We start from the raw sequence: 25215 nt of genomic DNA, 5'->3' as shown, positions 1-25215 counted from the left end.
CAAATAGTAAGCCCAAATGTTAGGCCCGATTTGTAGGCCCAAATAGTAAGCCCAAATGTTAGGCCCGATTTGTAGGCCCAAATGGTAGGCCCAAATGGTAAGCCCAATTGTTCGGCCCGATTAGTAGGCCCAAATGTTAAACCCAAATTGGTTTGGGCCGGTTCGAAATGTGGATGGTCCGATTTCTTCAGGCCCAATTGGCCAGCCCTAGTGCTTAGCCCAGGGATTGAGCAAGCCCAAGTCATCATCATTGGGTGACATAATTTATTGGCGTGCTTTTGGGGATGATTTGTTTTGAGTGATGCATCTCTATGGTTGTGTAGAATAGTGCATGCTTGAGTTTTACTATAGAGATTTACCGTGATGCTAATTGAGTAGCGAAACACTTTGTGGGAGTGTTTACTGTGCTTGTATGCCAGTACAGAGTGATGATCTAAGTGAAGATCTATGTGATGATCTATGTGAGGATCTATGAGATGATCCATGTGACGATTTTGTGTATGTGATGTGGAGTGTTGTTGAGCAGTTGTTGTGTGAGTTTACGTTTGTGATGAAAGGATTTAGTGGCCATAGGAATGTATTTTTATACAAAGAGCTGAGGCTCTGTAGATTACTACAGATTTGGAAAAGATGGAGATTCTATGGTTAGGTCAACCTTAATCGAGAGGAATTGACTTACGCTCAAATTTCGGGACGAAATTTCTTTAAGGAGGGTAGATTGTAATACCCCGAAAAATCCAAATTAATTTCCGTGGATTTTTAGAAATGATTTCACGATAGTGGGAGCGAGTACGAGGCTTGGAGAAGTTATGGAATTAGTTCGAACGATTAATTTTCGAAAACGAACGTTATTTAGGAGGTCTCAAAAAGTGACTTTTTATACATTGGGAATTTGGGAAAACTTCATTCATGAAAGTTGTAGAGCGCGTCGATACGAGTTCGTGGACATATGGAATGCGAAAATCGGAGTTCGTATGAGAAAGTTATAAGCGATTGAAAATCGGGAAAATTCTATAAATACAAAAAAAAGTTCCGGAAAATGCATTGGAGGACAGAAATTTCAGAAACCTATATTTTCTCCCCAATTCTCTCCCGAGCCCAGATTTGTTCCTCTCTCTTCCACCGGCCATATCTCCCTCCACAGACCTCCGATCGACTTGATTCCAAAAGTATTTTCATTCGCCTTGAAGTCAGTTAAAACTTCCTAGAAGACATCAAAGTGAGAAAAGAACCATGGAAGGTGCTAGGAGGCCGAGAAACCTATATTTTCTCGAGCTGGAATTCGCCCGACGCTGCTCTTCCTTCACCGGCCGATATCTCTCTCATCCAACCTCGAATCGAGTTGATTCCAAAAGGGATTTTGCTGGGCCTGAGCTATATTACAACTTTGTAGAAGACATCGAGGGGAAATAACCAACGTGGTAGCCGCTACAAGTCGAAGAACACGGTGCAGTCGAGCTGGAAATCACCTCCTTTCCCCACCGTCGTTCTCCCTCCTCCGGCCACCTTTTGCCGTGATTCTTGAGAGGATTCTGCACTTCTGAGGATGTAGATCATTTCCCCTAAGGTGGATTGCATCGATTTCATCTGTGGAGATCGAATTGGAACGAATTCAAAACTAGGGTTCTTCGGGTTTCAAACCTTATAAGGTAAAATTCTACTTTTTGGCTTATAATCTGACTTTGGTGTAGTTATGAAAGTTTCAATTCGAGTTAAGATGAAGAACTTTCGTGTTGGGAGTTTTGTCTAATTTTGACTTTGGATGGGTGGCGGTGCCGCCACTGTGATGGTGGTTTCCGGCGACCTCCGGCCACCCCAAGGACATTTTCTGTCCATTTTTGTGTTCTACGTGTCGATACGATCGTTTGCATATATAATTCATAATTTTTGGATATCGTATGATTAAGTTATGAATTTTTAAGTTTCGATCGATTTCGATCGTTCGATTTGTGATCTGTGAAGATCAGACCGTCTGATGGAATGGTAGATTCGATATGTTGATCGTATGACTGTCCCGATGACTTTGTGTGGTCACGGGCGAAGATCCGACCGTTGGATCTTCATATAATTGAGAAACAGTGATTAGGGAGGCGATTCGTGAGAATCCGTCCGTCGGATTTTTGTATAAATTTGTGAAGATGTTAGTAAGGACGATTCAGGAAGATCCGACCGTTGGATCTTCGTGATGATTTTTGGAGGTTGATCCTAAAGGCGATCCGTGAGGATCCGACCGTTGGATCATCATTTAATTTCGATCCGACCGTTGGATTGTCGTTTGAGTATGTTTTTGAGTTGTTGGCTAAGTTAAGGTCATGTTTGACTAGGTGATTGACGGTCTTCCTTGGGTGAGCGGTTTCGGTGTGTATTGTGTTGAATTGAAGACGCAGCGGGAATATCGAGGTGAGTAAATCGCACATGGTTCATTCACGAACCGAAATTCGGTGATTTTATTTAATTGGGAAATTGTGGAAATTGTTTTATGAAAATAAATATTTGTTTTAAATTATATGGACTTGATCGACTACGGTCCATAGGTAAGTAAAATGTATTTAAACTATAAAAATGAATTTCTAGATTTTATTGCATGTGAACTATAGTTGGTATTAGTGGTCACTCTTGTGTGGGTGACTACGTATATATATATTTACGTGGAATATATATTGGATGGTGTAATTTACTGAGTTATATTTTGAGCATTACCCTTTGGAATATGTGAATTATCTTAGATGTTGTGTTGTCTATGATAATGGGTAATTGAGTAAAGTGCGATAGTTGAGTCGTTGAGATGAATTAAATGAGGAGTCGAGTGAATTGAGAAAAGCAGTCATTCGTAAGGTGAACCTTGGCCCAGGTGACACTTTACGATACAGTTAGAGCTCTAGTCTGTCTGCCGTCATACTGCTTGGGGGATAAACGAGTTATCATATGCCCTTGGGTATGACATGACATACTGAATGGGGTGATTAATATAATTAATCATAAGCCTGTAAGTATGATATACTGAATGGGGTGATTAATATAATTAATCATAAGCCTGTAAGTATAATATACTGCATGGGATGATTTATATAAATAAATCATAAGCCTGTGAGTATATATTGAGTAAGAAGTTGTTTATTATTGAGTAGTCATGATGAGATGTGAGTTGATTGATGCTTGAAGTGATGTTGTACACTTCAATTCTTATGCAAAACAAAATTAAAATGTGCTTGAGTTGATTGTGTTACTTTAAATCGTGCAATCCTTTCATTTACTCATACGAGCTTTGCAAAAAGCTTACCGGGTTTGTATTGTTGCAATCCCGGTACACTATTCAAACGGTGTAGCGGGTAATCCTGCAGGTCAGGAGAATCAGGACGGTGATCGTGCGGGTTAGAGAATTTGTTTTAGTTTTACAGCAATTGTAATTGTGAGGTGAGTTATGCTCATTTGAGCCTTACAATATAATTTGGTGAGAGTGTGCTGTAATAAACAAATTTGAGATTTGGTTTATGTAATATCGAGCGATGTGAGGTGTGGTTGTTTTGAGAAAAAATTCAGGTTGTATTTATGTGAGTTGTATTAATTCATGTTTCGGATTTGGATTTAATTGTATTTAAAATTCGGGGCGTGACAGATTCTCCGTATACAGACTTGATTTGTATATTTTGAAGGCTTTTTTTTTTGTTCAAAGCTACAGTAGCACCATGTTTCGACAATTATGCATATGAGACTTTTTGACCCAGTATGTTGATCAATTTCCCACCGCCAAGCCTCATGGCTGTTAGTTGGTCTTCCACTAGCTGTTCTTTTTTGTCTTCTTACAGATCACATCATGGCCTCAAGAGATTAATTAATTAATCTTGCCATCATTTGTCATATAGCAAGTTCAAGTTTGTCTTTTTCATCAGGCCACCGCTTCAAAAAGAAAGTTTTTCTTTAATTGGTCTCAAGACTTTCTGTCATTTGTATGCAGGAACCATTCTTCAAAAGACTTTGACATGCTATTTGTAATTATCTGCAGATTCTGGACCTCCCTCCACCGCCAAGCTTCGTGGGTAAATGTAATTGCCGCATGCTTTCTTGTATCCTTTATTTTTAGCTTGTTCTCAAAAGAAACTTGCAGCATGGCTGCCATACTCTGTAGCTTCTTCTCTGCTGCAATTTGACGGAGAAACATATGCTTTTGGGTGGCTTGTTTTGCAAGTGATGCAAGGCCATTTGTTTTGTTGCGGTGGAAAGGAAGGCAGGAGGTGGATGGCTTCTGGGCGGTGACCTTGCTGACTTTCAGAACAGATGACATGACATTCCACCGATTGGTCATACACTCGTGGATACACATGTATCATATACGAGATTGCGACCGTTCGGGGATCTCCATAGCTCCATGGTGACACAGGTACAAGAGACGCTGCTTTTTTTGCCAGGAAAGCACCATCATTTGTTGAAGAAGCACCACCATCAGTCCTTCATTAGGAGAGCACCATCATTTGTTGACGTAGTGGTCCTTCACCAGGAGAGCACCTCATGGGGATGGTGTTGTGGTTTTGATGCGTGCCAGAGAGACTATTGTGGGCAGCAACTTGACTTCTCCGTGATTGCCAATGTGGTAATCGCCTTGGTCACCAGCAGGAGATTATGAGGATGGAAGCAACATAGATACTCCAGAGAGATTTTTGGCCCTGCTTCATGGATCTTAACACTTGACAATGTCTGCACCATCAAAGGAAAAGTTCAGTAATTTCAGGTGATAATCATTATATACCTGTGACTTATGGAGCTTCTTCTACTGAAACGCGGTCCTTCGTCCGTGGCTTCTCTTGGAAAGCTTTAAGGATGGAATGCTGTAGGACTCCGGTCTTGTGTGAACTCTCTCTTTTTTTGTTCTCCTTTCTCTTGTGTGCCTCCGTGCTGCTGGCTTCTGCTCTTTAATGTTGCAGAGCTTTCCTTCTTTTTTGTTCTGCTCTCTACCCTCTTTCTCCTCCTGCCCCCCCCCCCCCCCCCCTCGTTGGGTAGAGAGAGAGCCTTATTTATAAGATGAGGCTGGGATCACATAGCTTCTAATCCGATCATTTTTCTTATTTGAATTTGAATAAGATTACCTGATCATGATAGAGTCTTTGACTCAAAAATGAATCTGCATGTGTAGGCGTCTTGAAACGAAGTGGATTTGAATGAAACGGTTTGACCGCCTTTATCTCTTGGTTTTGCATTTTAAACAAAGCCCAAGTTCTCCACGTGAGACACCAGAATGTTTGAATATTATCTTCTTCTTTTTTTGAATATTTTTTTGACCCAGCTTCACTTTGGCAAGTCTATCACTTCCTGTTTCTTTGACTGACTTTGTAACCAACCTTATCAATCTCCAACTTGATTGCCACGTCCTTTGATTGCAGCAACCACATTCTTTAATTGCAACAAAGTTTTATCTTTTTCTTTAAAATTTGAACTGGAGACGTTATTTTTTCTTATTCAACAGGGGTTCTTAATGGAGGATCTTAAATATAGCTTAGAGCAGGCTTCATGCTCTTTACGTCATAGTACTGATATTGGGGGATGAGCTAACAAGGCAGCCTATTCTTTAGCTCAAATGGCTAGTCATTTGCAGTTTCCGTCTTTATTTTTGTTAGAAGCTCTGGGGTTCTTTTGAAAAAAGGGATCAATTAAGTTGCCCCAAAGCTAGACCAATGGGCTGAAAATAGAAACACACAACCAGTCTGTTGGACAGGCCCAAATAGACAGGAAACTAACAAGGAAAATTAATTCCCTCCTAGGCTCTAAAGGAGCCAGTATCAAGAAATTAATCCTTAAAACAATAATAACTAAAGCATAGGCCCAATAAGAGACCCAGCCCACTACTGAAACCCTAGCTACAACCGTCCAAACCGGGCCGCCGCCAGCCACGAACCTTCGCCGAACTAATGCCATAAACAGAGCAACCAGAAATTCGGTAATGGTGAACTGATGCCATCCAAGCCCCAATACACAAATCAAAAGATAAATAACAACCAAAGGGATGAAATGCCTCACAACAACATCATTTCCTCTACCATCAAGACGAAGAAGAAGCCATGGCTGCAAGAGGGCTATTCCGCGAGGACACGTGTAAAAAATGGCAGAAAATGAGCAAGGTTTTCAATCAATATTTGAAATAAAAGGACCACAGAAAACGCTCCCAGAATATGAAGCACGAATGCTAACTCAAACCATGCATGAGTACGATACAAACCATCACCGGACAACTCATAGCAATATTTGGTATGAGTTGGCTATCCATCAATAGTCTTGCATATTATGATGGGAACATAATATTTGGGACGTGCGCCGAAATGGTTGGCGATGAGTTGTACACAGTCATGGGAAGGGACATGATGGGAACGCAAGTAGCGCTCCGCCATGGTCATCCATCCAATGACATCGTCGCCGTTGAAACGGGGGAGTTCGATTTTGGGGTACGGTAATGGCCCTGGTCAGGTAGAAAGTGGTTGGGTGGACGGTGGTTCTGTGGTGGTGATTGAGGCCTGAGGGAACTGCTGAGGTTGGGGGGTGGGTGGCTGCTATGGTGTGGAAGTGATGGTTGAGAAGTGTGGAGTAGTGCTCAGAGGGGGTTGTGAAACAAAAGGGGAGGCTGGTGGAGATGAGTGTGGAAGTGGAGGGAGTGACCCGAAAGTGAGCTGGGTCGTGTATGGTGTGGAGGGAAATTGGGGTTCGGAGTTGTGAGGTGGTGGTGGGGAGGGCGAGGTGAGACAACCCAGAGAGGCGGTGGTGTGGCTCGGACCCGGAGTAGTGGTGTGGGTGGTGGGGGTCTGAGGTTGTCCTTGGGCCATATTGGTGAGCATGTGGTTCTGGAATGCTGCAAATTGATGTGTTAACAAGGTTTGGCTTCGGGCAATTGCTTCCAAGGTGGTATGGAGGTCGTCGTTTTGAGATTGGAGGGACTCATTTTGTGCTTGTACGGTGTCTACCGCAGCTTGAAAGGTGGCTAGGCGGTCTGTTGCGATGGTAGTGGTGGCGGAAGTGGGAGGTGGTGGGGTGTGAGTGGGTGGGTGGAATTGGCGGGACTGCTCCGCCTGAAATAGTCGTGGAAGGCTGTTGGACTTGGTTGCCACGCATCAATGGCTCTGATACCAGATGGTGGGCTCTATAATTAGCAGAAAAGGAAAACAAAGGAATTAAACTTGATTCATTGCATAGATGGCTCAACTGAGCAGTAGCATACATATGTAGTGGTGTCCAATACAACAGGAAGAGGACACGTGGCACAGGACCGCCACTACTAGCAAGAAAACAAGATGCAGCTAATGCATACAAGGAGCAAGGAGCAATCTGCAGAATTGCATATGCAGGTTGTGTGACTTGGTACTATTGTACTAAGATGCAGGTGTTGTCTGATGCAGGTGTTGACTTGGTACTTTAGTGCTTAATGTTAGAGTTTGAATAGAAATCAGTTTCTATTGAGGAGGATTAGATTTGTCTCAAAGGAATCCGTCAAGGATTTTCTTCCTCACTCGGATCCATCTCAAGGGGATATTACCTCTCCAAGATTATCTTCCTCACCCGGATCTGTCTCAATGGGATATTACCTCTCCAAGATCTGTCTAGAGGTGATTTCACCTCACTTGAATCTTCCTCAATGAGATTTCTTCTCACTTGGATTTAGCTCAAGGAGACTTCCAAACGGTGGTGGAATAGAATTCAGTTTTTGATGGTTGAATTCAAAAGCACAAGTCTGATCAACTTACCTTTTGAATTTGAACTAAAGAGGTTATTGAAAGGCAACTTACCTCTTCAATTTAAACTGAAGTGGTGTCTCAAACATTATATAAACCCAACAGGTCTTCCTCTCCAAATACAGATTTTTTTTCCTTCCTTTCCTTCAGAGAGAAAAACACTTAGTACGTTCGCTAGAATCCAATGTCTGGTGCTAGGCTCTTGGATTATCGATAGTTGTATCCTGGTAGTCAGAAGCCTAACGAACTACAAGCACTGAGTAGGGGCGAAATTCTGTCTAAAGGACATTGCCAATCTGCAAGCCTTTATCGAATCACAAGTCAGTCCTTGCAATTACAATTCCTTTATTTCATATGCATGTTGTGTTGTAATTTATATTCCATTGTATAAATCATTGCTGTAATTACTTATATATTGTATAAGCAAATTTTCTATTCACTGATACTGATCCAACAATCTTTAGACAGAATTTTTGATCAAATATCAGTGAATGGCGTCAAAACTCGTGGTGAGAAACCAGAGTCAATTGGAACAATCTGTATGATTTATCTTCATGTTCAAATCAAAGATACAGAGGATGTTGTATTAACAATATCATGAATCCTAGCCAGCGAAAAATATTTGGCAGAGGAATGTGCTCAGATCCTTTGATAGGAGTAATCCTTAGAGTCACTCAACAAAGATTTAAAATATTAAAGGGCTAGATGAGAAGTTATACATCTGATGTATATTTAGTATACATAGAACGTAAGATTGATGAAAGATGTTCTTTTTTTTTTTTTTTTTTTTTTTTTAAAAAAAAACCCCACCCCATTCCCACCCTTGATGGGGCTCGAACTCCTGACCTCTTATATATGAGACCAAAGCCTTATCACCCCACCAAACACACACACCCTGATGAAAGATGTTCTAATTAAGGAAGAGAACAGAAAATTTGTAAGATATATATAATTGTTATTTAACTTAGCATGCAGTGCAGATTTCAGTTTATTGTCCATGACTTTGTGAAGTAATATGCTTGAAGAGTTACAGTACATGCAGTTACGTTGCAGTTACAGGTTATTTTTAGAATTGATTTTCATTAATCAACTTGGTTAGAAGATATATAATTGAAAAGGCATGTTAATTGTGTCTGCATTTTTTGAAAAGTTGCATCAGTTAGCTTTTCTTCACCCAGATATATCTTGATATTTTATTAATGCTTGTTTGAAACTATGGATTAGTTAGTCAAGTTCCATTTATATAGTCATGCTTTAATAAGACTTGACATGATAACCTTGATATCATTGAATTCTTTGTACGTAGAGAGACTAAAGAGATGAGAAGAGCCCGCAGCCCAGTGCAAAGGTCTCTGTGAGTGATATTGAGAAGAAAATTGTTTGAAGAACAATTACATCTTTTGGCTTTTATGCCATGAACATGAACTACATGGTTAGAAAGGTGATCTCACCTTTGATAAGAATCATGTGAATGCCATAACAGAAAAACATAATTGCTGCATATGTGGGCGTCTAGTTCTTGATCCAACTGCATATGGATTATGTTTCCTTATGGGCATCGATTTGTGAAACATATGAATATCATGTCACAAAAGATTGACGTGTTGTATATGTCCTTCCAATTTAATGGACAAGTTTCTCTGCCTCAAGAACCACAATAATATATATTTCAATAATGCATGATATATCACATTGAGAGGAGAGATTAAAGAAGCACTACGCTTAAGTCTTTACAACAGATGGTGGGGAGATGATTGTATATTGCTTGATACAATCATATCAACTTGTTTGATGCATTCCAGATGCATGCTTCAAGTAAGATTGATAAGTTTCTGTATATTAAAATATATTTGAAACAAAAGGGACTGTTAAAAGTAACTGTCATATTTTCTCTCGTGCACTTATTATCATGCTATAATCAATCTAGCATGAATGATGCAGTAAATTCGAGTAGAGTTTTGTATGCCTTTATAGTTAAGCATATGTATGAAGGCACAAAGGTCTACAGTGTTGCACTCTTTTAATTTTTCTGGTATTCTGGTATTCTGGTATGGTATTGCTGCAATGATGATTAACCATATTCCTCATGGTCAGAATTTCATGAAGAATTGAAGATCAATAAAATTGATCTCTAGTGAAACGACGAGAAGTGGTGTCTTTGGTGTCTTAAATGGAAGAGCCAATTTTGATGTTATGGGAGTCCACGGAACTCATAAATTCACTTGAAATTGAAGAACTAATTATATGATCTTTGAAAGATTTCAAGATCTTTATGATCATTTATAAGTGAGAAGCATTTTACAAATTTAAGTGAGACTCTCGCTGTAAGAACCTTGAAAGTTCAAAGGTAAGAGAGATGTTTGAGGAATATTGCCTCAAAATCACTAAAGATAAACCCAAAGTTGGAGAAGTGCATAAAGAAAGATAGAAAATTTATTCCACAGATAATCAGATAGTAACTCCCAAATGAGGAGAATTGTGGGAATACATTACTATCTAATTTGCGTTGCAAAACCAATATTAGTAAGTTTACTCCTCAAATGTGGGGGTTCTCTATAATGTCTAGAAGCTGTAATGAAATCAAAAGTGTACGTTGGTATGCTCTGGCATCTACATCGAAAGGGAATAGCAACTACTCTTAAGTGGAATTTGATTCCTTTGTCAACCGTATGGATCCAATTATAAAGGTTTGACTAGAAAGATAGTTGATGATCGAGGGAAATGGGATAAAGCCAATCTACAATGAATCAACCCGATGGAAACCTAACTTAGTTTATTGGAGATCCCATGGTCTAAGTTCAATAGGCAAACTGGTTGGGTTTGGTTCAATTAGTTGAACACACAACTAACTCATTCCTATGATCAATGTGTGTTATCTGCAGCCGTAATAAGGGTATGTTATTACATTTAATGATACTAACATCTTGTTATCAAGAGGAATATCGCAGAGTATTCTTAATTAGTGATCACCTATACGGGAGTAAATGTGGGGTCGCATTTATGAGAAATACATGGCTAAGTTCTCTAAAGCTCTCATGAATCCGGGATTTGTTCAGGACCAAAATGAACACAAACGTATGAACTGAAAAGTGTCGGAAGTGATACGTGTGATGCTTGTTGTCTTGGCCTACTACAACGGTGAACAGTTCAAGATTTTATATCCACTGCGTCACCAAGTACATCCGATAAGTATTCACTAAGTTAGGTTCAAGTCCAAAAGACACCTCTCCTGATGCGTATCAATTCCAAATTTCTCTCGAAATGTTTCATCATTAGTACAATTCTGCCATAGTTCCTTATATTCATCTTTCTATTCAAATGTGGGGGACTGTTAGAGTTTGAATAGAAATCAGTTTCTATTGAGGAGGATTAGATTTGTCTCAAAGGAATCCGTCAAGGATTTTCTTCCTCACTCGGATCCATCTCAAGGGGATATTACCTCTCCAAGATTATCTTCCTCACCCGGATCTGTCTCAATGAGATATTACCTCTCCAAGATCTGTCTAGAGGAGATTTCACCTCACTTGAATCTTCCTCAATGATATTTCTTCTCACTTGGATTTAGCTCAAGGAGACTTCCAAACGGTGGTGGAATAGAATTCAGTTTTTGATGGTTGAATTCAAAAGCACAAGTCTGATCAACTTACCGGCCTTTTGAATTTGAACTAAAGAGGTTATTGAAAGGCAACTTACCTCTTCAATTTAAACTGAAGTGGTGTCTCAAACATTATATAAACCCAACAGGTCTTCCTCTCCAAATACAGATTTTTTTTCCTTCCTTTCCTTCAGAGAGAAAAACACTTAGTACGTTCGCTAGAATCCAATGTCTGGTGCTAGGCTCTTGGATTATCGATAGTTGTATCCTGGTAGTCAGAAGCCTAACGAACTACAAGCACTGAGTAGGGGCGAAATTCTGTCTAAAGGACATTGCCAATCTGCAAGCCTTTATCGAATCACAAGTCAGTCCTTGCAATTACAATTCCTTTATTTCATATGCATGTTGTGTTGTAATTTATATTCCATTGTATAAATCATTGCTGTAATTACTTATATATTGTATAAGCAAATTTTCTATTCACTGATACTGATCCAACACTTAATTGGGTTAGGTATGGGCTTGATCCCAACAGAAGGTTCCAGGCATCAACAAAAAACTTTATAAGATCTTCCGCCTCTTGTGATAATAAACACTCTATTCAATCTTTTTTCAGGGTAGTGGTACTTATTTCAATCTTCTGCTAATAATTTGCAAGGTCTGTCCTCTTTTTCTAGATAATCATCCCTCCACAGACAGCATATTTCTTCCATTCAATTACTCCCGAGCAAAGACTCAAATATGTGATTAACAAGTTCTCTTCCCGTTAATTTACAGCTTAGCCATGGCGAATGGAGGAAAAGATCATTCTGTCATTATGATTGGAGCAGGGAAAACAGAGTGGCAACTTCACCCATCAGCTGGAAACGAGGCTTGTTGCATCTTCAGAGTTCCCCAATGCCTTGCGGAAATACACCCCAAGACCTACCAGCCTCACGTAGTCTCCATCGGCCCTTACCACTATGGAAAACCACATCTGCAGATGATGCAGGAGCACAAACAGAGATATCTTGGCGATCTGCTTGCTCGAACAGCATCAACTGGCCCGAAACTTGATGAGTACCTGCAGGCTGTTGAATCAAGGGAAAAAGATATAAGAGATTGCTATTCGGAGAACATCAAGTTTGGCAGCGGCGATCTAGTTGAGATAATGGTGCTAGACGGTCTCTTCATTATCGAACTCTTCTGCAAAGAATTCAAAGGACTAGTATCACAACCACAGAGTCATGGTGACGATCCGATTTTTAACTTGGCATGGGTGAAGCCTAATCTCATACGAGATCTCCTCCGGTTGGAGAACCAAATTCCTTTCTTTGTTCTTCAAATCTTGTTTGATAAATCAAAAGCTTTGAGAAACGATAGTCAATTGTCTCTTTCCAAGCTCGCTTTGCAATTCATCAGTTACGCAGTAGAAAGACCGGAAAAGGTCTTAAACCAGCAATTTGAAGCCAAAAATTTGCTTGATTTAGTGCGATTGAGTTTTGCACCTCAACCTCTTGATCATCCATCTCATCCACCTCCAGACAAGAAGCTGAAAAACACTCCTTCCTTACTCCTATCAATCTCACCTGCAAGAACACCTCTGAAAGGCATCAAGTCGAACGCATGGGAGGCGGTGAAAAAGTTACTAGCAGGAATTAAATGGAAGACACAGAAGGCAGACACTGTCCAATCAGAAGAAACACCTCTCGAAGGCGAGTCAGTTCAATTGATTAAATCAGCAAGAAAGCTCTATAAGTCTGGAATTAAGTTCAAGACCGTGGCGGGAAGGAGCTCCTTGGACATCAAATTTCGCAATGGAGTACTCAAAATCCCAAACATATTACTAGATGATCTTCGTGCCGATTTATTTCTAAATTTTGTTGCATTTGAACAGCACCGATACTTCCTTTGCCCATCAAGGCACATAACCAGTTATGCAGCATTCATGAGTTGCCTCATCCGCACACCTGAGGACGCAACATTTCTCCGCGATAAAGACATTATTGACAACTATCTTGGAACCGACGAGGAAGTTGCCAATTTCTTTAGAACCTTAGGTAAAGATGTGACTTTTGATATTGATGAGAGCTATCTATGCAAGTTGTTCAAAGATGTGAACAAGTACCAGAGAAATGTTTTGCACGTGACATGGGGAGAGTTCAAATTCAAGTACTTTGATTCCCCCTGGTCTTTCGTATCTGCTTTAGCTGCTGTCATAGTTCTACTGCTTACCGTACTTCAGACCTTCTATACTGTTTATGAGTATTCCCATCCACAACAGTCTGGCTGAGGTCGGAAGCATGTCGATCACAATCCCCTCCGACCTGTACTATTCCGTTTCAGTAGTCTTTTCTGTCATTTTTGTTCCTGTACTTTTAACTTTTTGATCAGCGTGCTTTGTTTCCAAACTCAGATGTTGGGCTATTAATCTCCTTTGTAAGCGTTTGTCTTGATATTTGACGTTCATGGATTAATGAAGACGATCACTTGACCATCTTTTTCTAGTTTATGTATCTGCATGAAGGATAATAAGCCTCTATTTTTTATGTTTTTTTTTTAGTGAATAGATTGCCAATAAAACAGAAGCTTTGTTCTCCTTATTTTAATTTTGTTAGGAGCTTATTAATTTTCTTTTGTTTTGGGCATAGTCCTGAGTGTTCTAGGAGTGTGTTCTTGTAATTACAATGTACGTGTGTAACTTTATTTTTAATAATTCTTATGGGTAAATCGTTATTACACTATTTGCTAGACTGTATAATAAGTGATATTTTTGACAAATAATATAATGGACGATATTTTCAACAAAAAAAGAAATTCTTTCCTTAATTATTCAATTAATTGTCGATCGAATATATAGAATTCGAGCAACCAAATGCGCATTTAGCCCAGCAAATTAACTTGGAGTACAGAACTGGCTTTGGGATATCCATATATCTCTTGTAATTTTTTTCTTTTAAAATTTTCTTTTGGTTGTGCCAGGAGGCGAAGCTTACTAGTCATTAACGTTTTATCACCGTTTATAATACGCGCATGCACATTCAACTTCTATTTCTACACAAGCTCATGCGCCTAAATGGTTCGGAGATGAACTTGCCATACGACGCTGGAGAAAAATAGTGAAAGCAACATAATGACCACAGTCAAGTCCTACGAATTAATTTTGCCATCAATGAAGAAAGACTATAAACTTATTAATATGAACACTCTCTAAAATCTCTATCAACATGATTACTTGGCTGATCAGATGTCCATCTTTCCTCGATAATAATAGATACAGGTATTGAAGACTGACAGTTAAGAACATGCTTGGAAGAAACAATTTGCCAGCTATGTAGATGCGTGTTTATGTCTGTCTTCGGAGAGCTTCCTTTTCCCATGAATCATTTTGTAGAGAGATTTGAATAAATAAATAATAATAATAAAATCTGTATCAACATGCATGAGCCACGCGTATATATAACTAAGTATTATAAAAAGTAATATAACTGTACTACAGGAATTTGCTTCATATAAAAAGAGAATTAACTTATTTGCTTTGAATCTTGGTATTGACTTCCTGTTACTTGATTACCTGATTATCGATTTATAATTTAGGAAATAATTAATGGATGTATCGTCGTTGGCAATTAGCGTGTCCTAATTTATTAACACGACCTAGAACTGTTGATCTGTATTTTATTTTCTTCTGGCAATCATGTTGATCATCTGAAAACTTTAAACATTTCTCCAAATGCGACACGTTTGTGAAATTTATATATGTTGGTATCCTTGACTTGACAGTTCTCAATATGTGAAATAATAAATTGCTGCAATCTGTTTCACAAAAAACAATTTAATTGATCTTCTTCTCATCCCTGATCCTAGTCCTATGGTATTTGGTCTCCTGCATTGCGTAAAATGCTGTTTCTAATTATTATATAATAACAGAGGATTTGAAGAAATATCTGGGGACGTCCATTTCCATGTTGTCCTGATCATGATATGCATGTCCAACCTAACTCGTCAGTGTGAACTCCTCTCATAATTGCATTCATATTTACATATCGAGAAGACTCAGATTCCAACCGTCTAAATCAATTCTCAGACAAGAATCACAAGATCATAACGTTAATACAGCAAAAATTTCGATGGTAGCATGTGACAACCAGCTAGATATCAAAATTTCCCATTGCAACTAACTTTCAAAGTACCCGGTATCCGGAAATTATCCATCCAATATCCATTTTAGTGAAGGATCGATCTTGGTTCCACTGCCTTCGATTAAAACTATCACTGCACAGCACTCCAAAAAAATTTCATCTAATTGATCTAACTTATATATGGAGTAAAATCATGATCCGCAAACATCGACGAGTAATTAATTCTGTTATGATGTTGGACCACCACATATAAAGTGGTTCGGGCTAATGTAATTAGTTTACAAAGTAAACATCTGATTGATCCACATAAAATAAAATATATATATATATATATATATATATATATATATATATTTTTTTTTCGATATATTCACCTCTGCCCAAGTGCATCATTTCTATTAGCCCAAATCATTGAATAATTACTCCAACTATAGCTAGTTGACTTGACCCCAGGATCGATTACATTCGGTTTTGCACTTATTTAACGACTAAAAGCTTTCCATCTATCCATCAACACCAAGGAAAACAAAAACAACCTAAAACTCTTCCTTATATAGTACTCCCATTACGTCCAGAGGTATTCCCCTAATAGTGTTGACTTTACTTCATCATCATTCACATTTGGTTTTTTGCGCTTGTATTAACGATAACAAGAGCTTTCCATCACCAAACCAAAAACAAACTATAGCCCTTCCTTGAGCTCTCCCATTATCAATGTCGTTTGTATTTCCAAAACCGGTGCTCACCAAGTCCAGAAATAGCTCTTCTTATTCTAGTTATTCTGATCTTGATATGGACGATAATCATTATAAATTGACCACAACCTCAGAACCTGATTATGATGAATTACTGGTTCGCCTTTCACTCTATGCCTTCAACCGACTATCCCCCAGTGATCAGCAAGAGAAAGTGGAAGAAATCAGTCACACTGTCAACGTTGAAGATGTGCAATTCCTCGAGGAAAGTGACGAGGCTTTCAGACTGAGAACATTTGCAGAGCTATTCAAGAAGCTTCCCTTCGCTGATCAGCTCAAGGTTTTTCTATCCAAAGTTATACGGAAATTCAAGCGTGAAAGGCAGTTGGGGGAGTTAATATCTTCATTCAAGCAACTCGACGCAGAGCATCAACAACAACTGATTGAAAAAGTCGTTCATAGTACATCCGAGAATCTCCGGAATCCCGGGGAAACTGAAGAGGAGTTCCGACTCAGAAGATTCACACAGCTGTCCAGAGATTACACCCACCACGTTCACAAGCGTCTTGTTGCCTGGAAAGATACTGAAGTAAGTGAAGAACAAGAAGAGACATCCGACAATGAAAATGGTTCAAATTGGAAGTCCTGTTTTGCTGAATTTTTCTTAGGTTTCTCAATTATTTGGTTCCAGGGTCAAATCGCCAGGCGTCAAGACATGCTCATTGAACAGCTTGCCAAGGAAATTAAAGGTGTTGTGATTGAGAAACGTTTGCAGGATGAAAGTGAAGAGGATTTCAAACTCAGAAGATTTACAGAGCTGTGCAAGAAAGTAGTTGACTTTAGGGTCCAAGAGAAATTTCTTGACAATGCTGAAAAGAAACTAGAAGAATGGGGAAATCATGAATCACGCAGAATGATCGTTGAGCCACAGGATTCTGACTCAATGAACAGTGGTGCTGAACTTCTCTTTCATCTCTCGACTTTCGGGTTTAGCCTACTATCAGCCAAGTACCAACAGCAGAAGATTGATGAAATGTCTGATCAAGTTGAATCAGGTTTTAAAACCAAAAGACGCCTTGCAGCAGCAGCACCAGCAGAGGATCAGACTGGTACTACTGATCATGAGGAAGGTTTCAGAATGAGAAGATTCAAAGAGCTGTTTAATCAAGTTCCCGTCTCTACCCGAATGTATATTTTCCAGGAGTTAAAGAAGATACTGTCCCAGGAAAAGCGCTATTCAGAGTCGATTCGTTTCTTCAGGGGACTAGGCTCCGAGGATCAAACGGAGGTAATCGAGAACATGTTCGATCAGATAATGAAGTCATCCCGATGGGAAAGGGCGTGCGACCCTGCCGAAGTCATAGTTGAGAAATTCTCTGGTGAAAATGAGGAGGATTGCAGGCTTAGAAGATTTAAGAAGATGTGTATTGAACATGTTTCCTCCACTCGAAATGGTGACATCTGGCCTGATAATATGCAACTGCATAGTGCATCTGACGACAAAGAGTACTCTCCTTATGCCAAATTCTTGTTTGGGGAAGCAATTATTTGGTTCAAAGCACGATGCACCGATCATCCAAGAAACCCCATTGAACGTATACTTTTCGGTAAAGTTGAATTCGGTGATATAATCGAGAAACTGCCGGAGGAGAGTGAGGAGAATTTCAGGCTCAGGAGATTCACAGAGTCGTTGAAGCCACTTCAGCTCACTTCCCTAGAGTGTATCCATGACTACATTGAAGAAAGATTATTTTACGATCTAGATCATCGGCATCATCCTATACCGGAGTTTCCTTGCGCAAGAAGGGGTTTGTTTGATCCTGAATTTGTCAAGGTGAGACTTCAAGGTGGAGCGGCAACCAAGCAGGTGGAGCATGCAGCAAGTCAACCGTAGGTAGGTTGATCGATTATTAGAGATACCCTGTAGAAGTTTCTGTGTCTTAATTCTTCAATTTTTTTTCATTTGTTCTGTCAGAACGTCTTTATTTTACTTGCTAATGATTGATTGAGTCTAGAGTCTGGAGTCCGGACTAGTCGTTCTAGTAATATCGAATAAGTCGGTACTTCTGCAGAAGTATTCGAGTGCCTAGCTAGCTACTGTGCCGTTAATTGGTTATTTTGCCGTTACAGGTTTTGTAGATTCTACTAATTGCGCAAATGGCAAATAAATGGTTATCAAAGATTCAAAACCTTTTTTTTTTTTTTTTTAATAACTGATTCAATAAAAGAGCTTTGATGGCAAAACGCCACCAAGACAACCACAACAATTCAGTTCAGCAAGAAATACAAAGAATACGCCCACAAAAATAAATAAACAAACACACAATCTGCAGAACTTGCTCACTAATTTTATTGGTATTACTCTACGAGTCCATCAATTGAATCACTAATTAGGAAAACCAATTCACTTTTACAGCCAAAAGTTAATAAATAATAATTAATAGACTTCGTGTAATCCAGCTTGGCGATATGCCGATATGTGTGTGTGTGTGTGTTTGATGTGATTTATTTACAATTCCGAGCTTTATTCTTTCAAGAATATAAATCATTGTATATTATTGAGTTGATTTTGATACAGAGTAATTGAGTAAAGTGGATGATTGAGTTGTGTGGAATAATTGATTTATAGAGTCGAGTAAAATTATCACATTGATGATTGAAGCAGTCATTCGTAAGGTGAACCTTGGCCTAGGTGACACATTACGATACAGTTAGAGCTCTAGTCTGTCTGCCATCATACTGCTTGGGGGATAAACGAGTTATCATATGCCCTTGGGTATGACATACTGCATGGGGTGATTAATATAATTAATCATAAGCTCGTGAGTATAATATACTGCATGGGATGATTAATATAATTAATCATAAGCCTATGAGTATATATTGAGTAAGCAGTTGTTTGTTTTTTAGTAGTCATGTTGAGACGTGAGTTGATTGATGCTTGAAGTGACGTTGTGCACTTCAATTATTATGCTAAGAGATACTTAAATTGAATTGTTACTTTAAAATCGTGCAATTCCTTGTTTACTCATACGGGCTGTCAAAAGCTTACCGGGTTTGTGTTGTTGCAATCCCGGTACACTATTCAAATTGTGTAGCGGGTAATCCTACAGGTCAAGAGAATCAGGACGGAGATCAAGCTGCGTAGAGTAGCTGCAATTGTGTCATTCTGAATTACTTTGTGAGCCTGTGAGGTGTGTTATGCTCATTTAGAGCTTTACAATATTGCTTGTGAGAGTGAATTGTAATAATGAACTCAAGGTTTCGAGATTTGGAGTTTGTGTATCGTGTGGTGAGGTTGTTTTGAAAAAAAAAAATTCAGAACATTTATTTGATTAAGTGGTGTAATTCATGTTTCGGATTTGAATTTATTATTCAAAATTTGGGGCGTGACACATGTTATTGATGTAATAGGATATTTTTTTAATTTTTTTCCTATTAGACTTGAAAATCTGTAAGTAATAAGAAAATAGGAATCATTAATCATTTTCCTATTAGTAAACAAAAATTAGAAAAGAAAAATATTATATGAATTTATGAAGTTAAAGAAAGTCAAACGTGGGGACAAACAATTCCAACAGAAACAATTAAAGAAGAGCACGTGAAGTACAGATCATAAGATAACATTTTTCTATTATCTAATACTAACCTTATATTAATATAATATTAATACTATATATATATATTATTATTTTTCAAAAACTGTGAGTGGGGCACGGGACCCACTGGGCCCCTGCCTCCCTCCACCCCTGCTAGCTAACATGGCTCATTGATAAGCAAATTGAGATCTGAGATTCAAATGGGAGAGAGGGAAATCGATCATATCAACCATGGCTTGTTTTGGAAAAGCTCAAAGACCATGGATAATTTAGAAATTTCTTATTTTTCTTTCTTTCTTATATATAAATAATAGTGATTTGACAAATTTTCTGTCAAATTAAGGACTTGTAACAGTAAATCTAACGGTAGTGACTAAAGTGATAGACGCTATGTAAGTTGAGTGACTAAAGTGATATTTCCAAACGAAAAAAATAAAGGAGGAATCTTAAACAATGAATTGCTATTAATGTTGAAATGAATTAATGACTCCATGAGAGGAAATGCATAAAGATGATATGATGAGCATGTAATAGTTGAGTGACTAAATTGTCGAACATGTAATAGTTCAGTGACCAATTGTGATATTGGGGAAACTTTTCATACAGCTACCTCGTTTTCTGTTTTTTTTTTTTTTTATTCTTTTTTTTTTATATAATTTACTATATTATCCCTATAGATTAATTATATTTCATGGAAAAAATATCGTTTTAGTCACTCAACTTTCGCTTGATTGACTTTAACTCCGACTATCACTTTAGTCCGCCAGTGAATTTTTTCGATAAAAAAAGTCACATGACGCCTAACATGCCATTTTTTAAGGGTTATTTTCGTCCTATAATTTCAGAAAATTTCAACCTATATTCAAACCAAAGGTCTTATATCTCTTCAACATCTTAAAATAACCCTTGAAAAATGGCATGAGAGACGCCATGTGACTTTTTTTATTGAAAAAATTCACCGGTGGACTAAAGTGATAGTCAGAGTTAAATTTGAGTGACTAAGATGAGATTTTATAAACATGAGTGACCAAAGTATCAATCAAGCGAAAGTTGAGTGACTAAATATTTCATAATTTTTTAATATATGTAAGGGTTAAATTGGTAAAAAGTTTCAGTTTTGGAGAGCAAGTACTCTTCTCTCCGTCTAAATTAATTCTTAAACAAGATTATATATGATCTTGTGATCTTTGTAGTAGGACTGGGCATAAACCGGTTTTTCTAACCGCACCGACCGAACCGAACCGATTTTTCCAGTTCGGTAACCGAATTGTGATCAAAACGACGCCGTTTTGGAAGAGAACCGCACCGAACCGCTTCACTGCGGTGCGGTTTCGGTTCATGGCTGCGAACCGCCCGCATTGAACCGCACCGGACCGAATTATTATTATTATATATATATAATTATTTTTAATGATTTATATATATATATATATATATATATATATATAGATATATATATATAATATCATTAAGTTACCCTAGCTTAGCAGATCGCTGTTTCCTTCATTTTTCATTTTTTCCCTCATCTTTCGATCTCTCCATCATCGCTCACAGTGTGAGCCTCACACAAGTACCACCACCGCCGGTTTTTCAATCGAAACTGACCCATCGAGAAGACCTGAAGATCCGGCGATCGAGAAGGCACGACAGTTACCTAATCGAAAAGAGGACACGACAGTTACCTAATCGAGAAGGCCTGAAGATCCGGCGATCGTGAGCGGCGGAGTTACGGTGGTCTACGGGCCTGCGGTGGCGGTGGTCTCGCATGACTCAGCTTCTCTCGGCGCCTCTCTCTCGAGTATCTCAGCTTCTCTCATGGCTAGAACCCCATCGCCGGTAAGGATCGAGTTCCCTTCTCTTCTCAGTTCTCTCACTTCTCTGTCTCTCTCGATTTTTTTCTTTTTCCAGTTCTTGTGTTCAAAACCAGTTGATACTTTGATGAGATTATGACTTATGAGAGTGTGATGACTGATGTGACTAGTTTGTGTGATAGTTCAACGATGAGTCAGTTCTCTCACTTCTCTGTCTCTCTCGAATTTTTTTCTTTTTCCAATTCTTGTGTCAAAACCAGTTGACACCAGAGTATATAGTAACAGAGAGATAGAATGATAGGTTTACTATCAAGTTATTTGATAGCTATACCCAGCTAAGTGACCGTTGGAAATAGTTATGGAACTATGGAAGATAAGTGTGAAGTCTTGTTTTGGATTTGCTGCAGAGTTGATTGAAACAAATTGTTTTTCATGGCTACTTGCAGATAATGGAAGGGATTTCCTCAACTCCGACATCTTCACCAGCTGGAACTATAGATGTATGAGGAGTTGGAAAAGCTGGAAATTGGTAAGGGTTTCACCGTTTTAATTTTTTGTTTTTGAACTTCCTGATTTGTAAAATAGCTGTGTTTTGCATTGTTAATTCTGCGATCATTTATAAGGATATGAATCTGTAGTTTCTTTGGATTTGTAAGATAGCTTTCTGATTTGGATGGGTTTATTTGTTTTTCTGCTTTGCACTTGTTGGGAATTTGATGGACAGATGGAGGGGAATCTGCTGTTAGTGACACTGAGGAATGAAGTGAAGGAGTTGGATTGCTTGGAGGAAGCTTGAAGTTGGCACTCGGCAACTCTGAGTTTGGCACTTTGGCATTTGTTTGCTTGTTGGACTACCATTTTATTTTGGTATGTAATTTGGCACCATTATGAACTCCCATTCTCAGTTTCCCACTTTCTGCATTTGGTTAATTTGAAGTTTTGAACTTTAACAAATGCTTTGTATTAGTGTAATTCACTAATTTGAATCTATTCAGACCGATTGTATTAGTAGTTCTGTAGTTGGTTTGTCCGTTTGTAGAAGTTTCAGTTTTTAGTTGATTTTTCTATTATTTTCAAGTCTGCAGGTTTTCAAATTTCCAGGTTTTGGTTGCATGCTTTAGTATGCGGTTTGGGTGCAAACCGCACCGCACCGCACCGATAAAACGGTGCAACCGAAAATGCAGTCCAAACAATTTTAAAGCGGTTGCGGTTTGTAAAATAGGCCTACTGAATAATGCGGTGTGGTTGCGGTTTCAGGTCCAAACCGGACCGAACCGCACTGCGCCCAGCCCTACTTTGTAGTATTCTTTTCACATTGGCCTCTGACAACCGGCTAGATGAGATGTAAAATATTGTATCGTAATCTCGCATTCCAGCAAACTTTCCAAGCATTATCGACCAATGATCACTTATAAGCACTCCGAAATTTCCTCAACTCTAGTTGACTTACGAGAAACCTCAGGATCGTTCACATTCGGCTTTTGTACTGGTATTTAACGACCACGAGCTTTCCTCAATCCATCTACACCAAACTTCTAAAACCTACCAATGTCGTTTGTATTTCCAAAACCTCTCACCAAGTCCAGAAATAGCTCTTCATATTCTAGTTATTCTAATTTTGATTTGGACGAAAATCATTACAAATTGATCAGAAACCCTGAATCTGATTATGATGAATTACTCGTTCGTCTTTCACTATATGCCTTCAACCGACTATCCCCCAGTGATCAACGAGAGCAAGTAGCAAAAATCAGTCACACTGTCAACGATAAAGATGTGCAATTCCTCGAGGAAAGCGATGAGGCTATCAGACTGACATCAACATTTGCAGAGCAATTCAAGAAACTAAACTTTGCTGATCAGAAGAAGCTTTTCCTATCCAAAGTTATACAGAAATTCAAGCGTGAAAGGCAGTTCGGGGAGTTGATATCTTCATTCAAGCAACTAGATGCAGATCATCAACAACAACTGATTGACAAAATCGTTCCTATTACATCAGAGAATCTCCGGAATCCTGGGGAAATTGAAGAGGAGTTCAGACTCAGAAGATTCACACAGCTGTCTAGAGATTATACCCACCATGTTTACAAGCGTCTTGTTTCCCGGAAAGATACTAAAATAAGTAAAGAACAAGAAGAGACATCCGACGATGATAATTGTTGGGATTGGAATTCCTGTTTTGGAGAGTTTTTCTCAACTATCTGGTTGCAGGAACAAATCGCCGGTGCTCAAGACATGCTCAATGAACAACTCTCCGACGGAGACACAGCTGTTGTGGTTGAGAGAAGTGAAGAACAAGAGACCTCCTCCAACAATGAAGATGGTTCGAATTGGAAGTCCTGTTTTGCTGAATTTTTCTTGGGTTTCTCAGTAATTTGGTTCCAGGGACAAAGCGCCGGTGGTCAAGACATGCTCATTGAACAGCTCGTCAAGGGAACTAGAGGTGTTGTGATTGAGAAACGTCTGCCGGAAGAAAGTGAGGGGGATTTCAAACTGAGAAGATTTACAGAGCTATGCAAGAATGTAGTTGACTTCGGGGTCCAAAAGAAATTTCTTAACAATGCTGAATGGAAACTACGAAGATGGAGAAACGATTATAGTTCCAGGTTGATCGGTGAGCCGCAGGATTCTCACAGTGCTGCTGAACTACTCTCTCATCTCTGGACTTTTGGGGTTAGCCTACTATCACCAAAGTATCAACAGCAGAAGATTGATGAAATGTCTACTCAAGTCAAATCCGGTGTTAAAATCAAAATACCCCTTGCAGCAGCAGCAGAGGATCAGACTAGTACTACTGATCATGAGGAAGCTATGAGAATTAGAAGATTGACAGAGCTGTTTAATCAAGTTCCGGTCCCTACCCGAATTGATTTATTCAAGGAGTTGAGGGAAACGTTGTTGAAGGCAAAACGCTACTCTGAGGCTGTTCGTGTCTTCAGGGGACTAAGCTCCAAGTATCAAACGGAGATAATCGAGAACATGTTCTATCGGATAACGGAGTCCTGGTGGGAAAGTGGCGACCCTGCCGAAGTCATAGTTGAGAAATTCTCGAGTGAAAGTGAGGAGAATTTCAGGCTTAGAAGATTTATTAAGATGTGTATTAAACATCTTTCCACTTGGAACTATATTATCTGGCCGAAAGCTTACAGACTGGAACTGCATAGTGCATCAGATCCTTATGACGAGTTCTTGTTTGGTCTAGCAGTTACTTGGTTCAAAGCAAAATGCGCCAATATTCGAAGAAACCCCATTCAACTTATACATTTCGGCAAATATGAATTCCGTGATATAATTGAGAAACTGCCGGAGGAGACTGAGGAGGATTTCAAGCTCAGGAGATTCACAGAGTCGTTTAAGCGACTTGAGTTCACTTCCCAAGAGTGTATCCTTGACTACATTCAAGATGCAATATCTACCGAGCTAGGCTATCCTGAACCGAAGATGGTACCTCATTCCGCGCATATACCGTCTGAAGGAAGGGGTTTGTTTGATCCTGAATGGTTCCACTACAAAATTACAAATCCAAGAAATCAAGTAGCAGCAACTACTCAAGGGCAAGGAGCAGGTGGAGCAACTACTCAAGCAGCAGTAGGGCAGGGAACGAGTCAACAATAGGTTGACCGAAAATCAGAGAATACTCTGTTGCTAAGTGGGTTTTTGAGTATTGTCGAATAAGTGGGTGCTC

The 25215-nt window shown here is 39.0% G+C and overlaps 2 protein-coding genes across 3 annotated transcripts; both read left to right on the top strand.

The window, feature by feature from the left end:
• The first annotated feature begins 11540 nt into the window (after positions 1-11540).
• LOC133727277 (UPF0481 protein At3g47200-like) lies at positions 11541-13780 on the top strand. Its single transcript, XM_062154880.1, has 2 exons — positions 11541-11962; positions 12082-13780. The coding sequence occupies exon 2, from the start codon at positions 12089-12091 to the stop codon at positions 13574-13576; it is 1488 nt and encodes a 495-aa protein (XP_062010864.1). The 5' UTR covers positions 11541-11962; positions 12082-12088; the 3' UTR covers positions 13577-13780.
• Positions 13781-15916: 2136 nt separating this feature from the next.
• On the top strand, positions 15917-19468 carry LOC133727276 (uncharacterized). Of its 2 annotated transcripts, none has more exons than XM_062154879.1 (2): positions 15917-16709; positions 16812-18277. In XM_062154879.1, exons 1-2 carry the CDS (start codon positions 16140-16142, stop codon positions 18012-18014), a joined length of 1773 nt encoding a protein of 590 aa, XP_062010863.1. In that variant the 5' UTR covers positions 15917-16139; the 3' UTR covers positions 18015-18277. The 2 variants fall into 2 exon arrangements, with proteins under 2 accessions (XP_062010863.1, XP_062010862.1); XM_062154878.1 differs by adding an exon at positions 19219-19468 and having other exon boundaries at positions 15918-18014.
• Positions 19469-25215: the final 5747 nt, after the last annotated feature.

This window comes from Rosa rugosa, chromosome 1, assembly GCF_958449725.1.
Source record: "Rosa rugosa chromosome 1, drRosRugo1.1, whole genome shotgun sequence".
In the NCBI taxonomy this organism is placed as follows: Eukaryota; Viridiplantae; Streptophyta; class Magnoliopsida; order Rosales; family Rosaceae; genus Rosa; species Rosa rugosa.
Note: the sequence above shows the minus strand (reverse complement) of the source record. Positions and strands in the feature narration are given on the sequence as shown.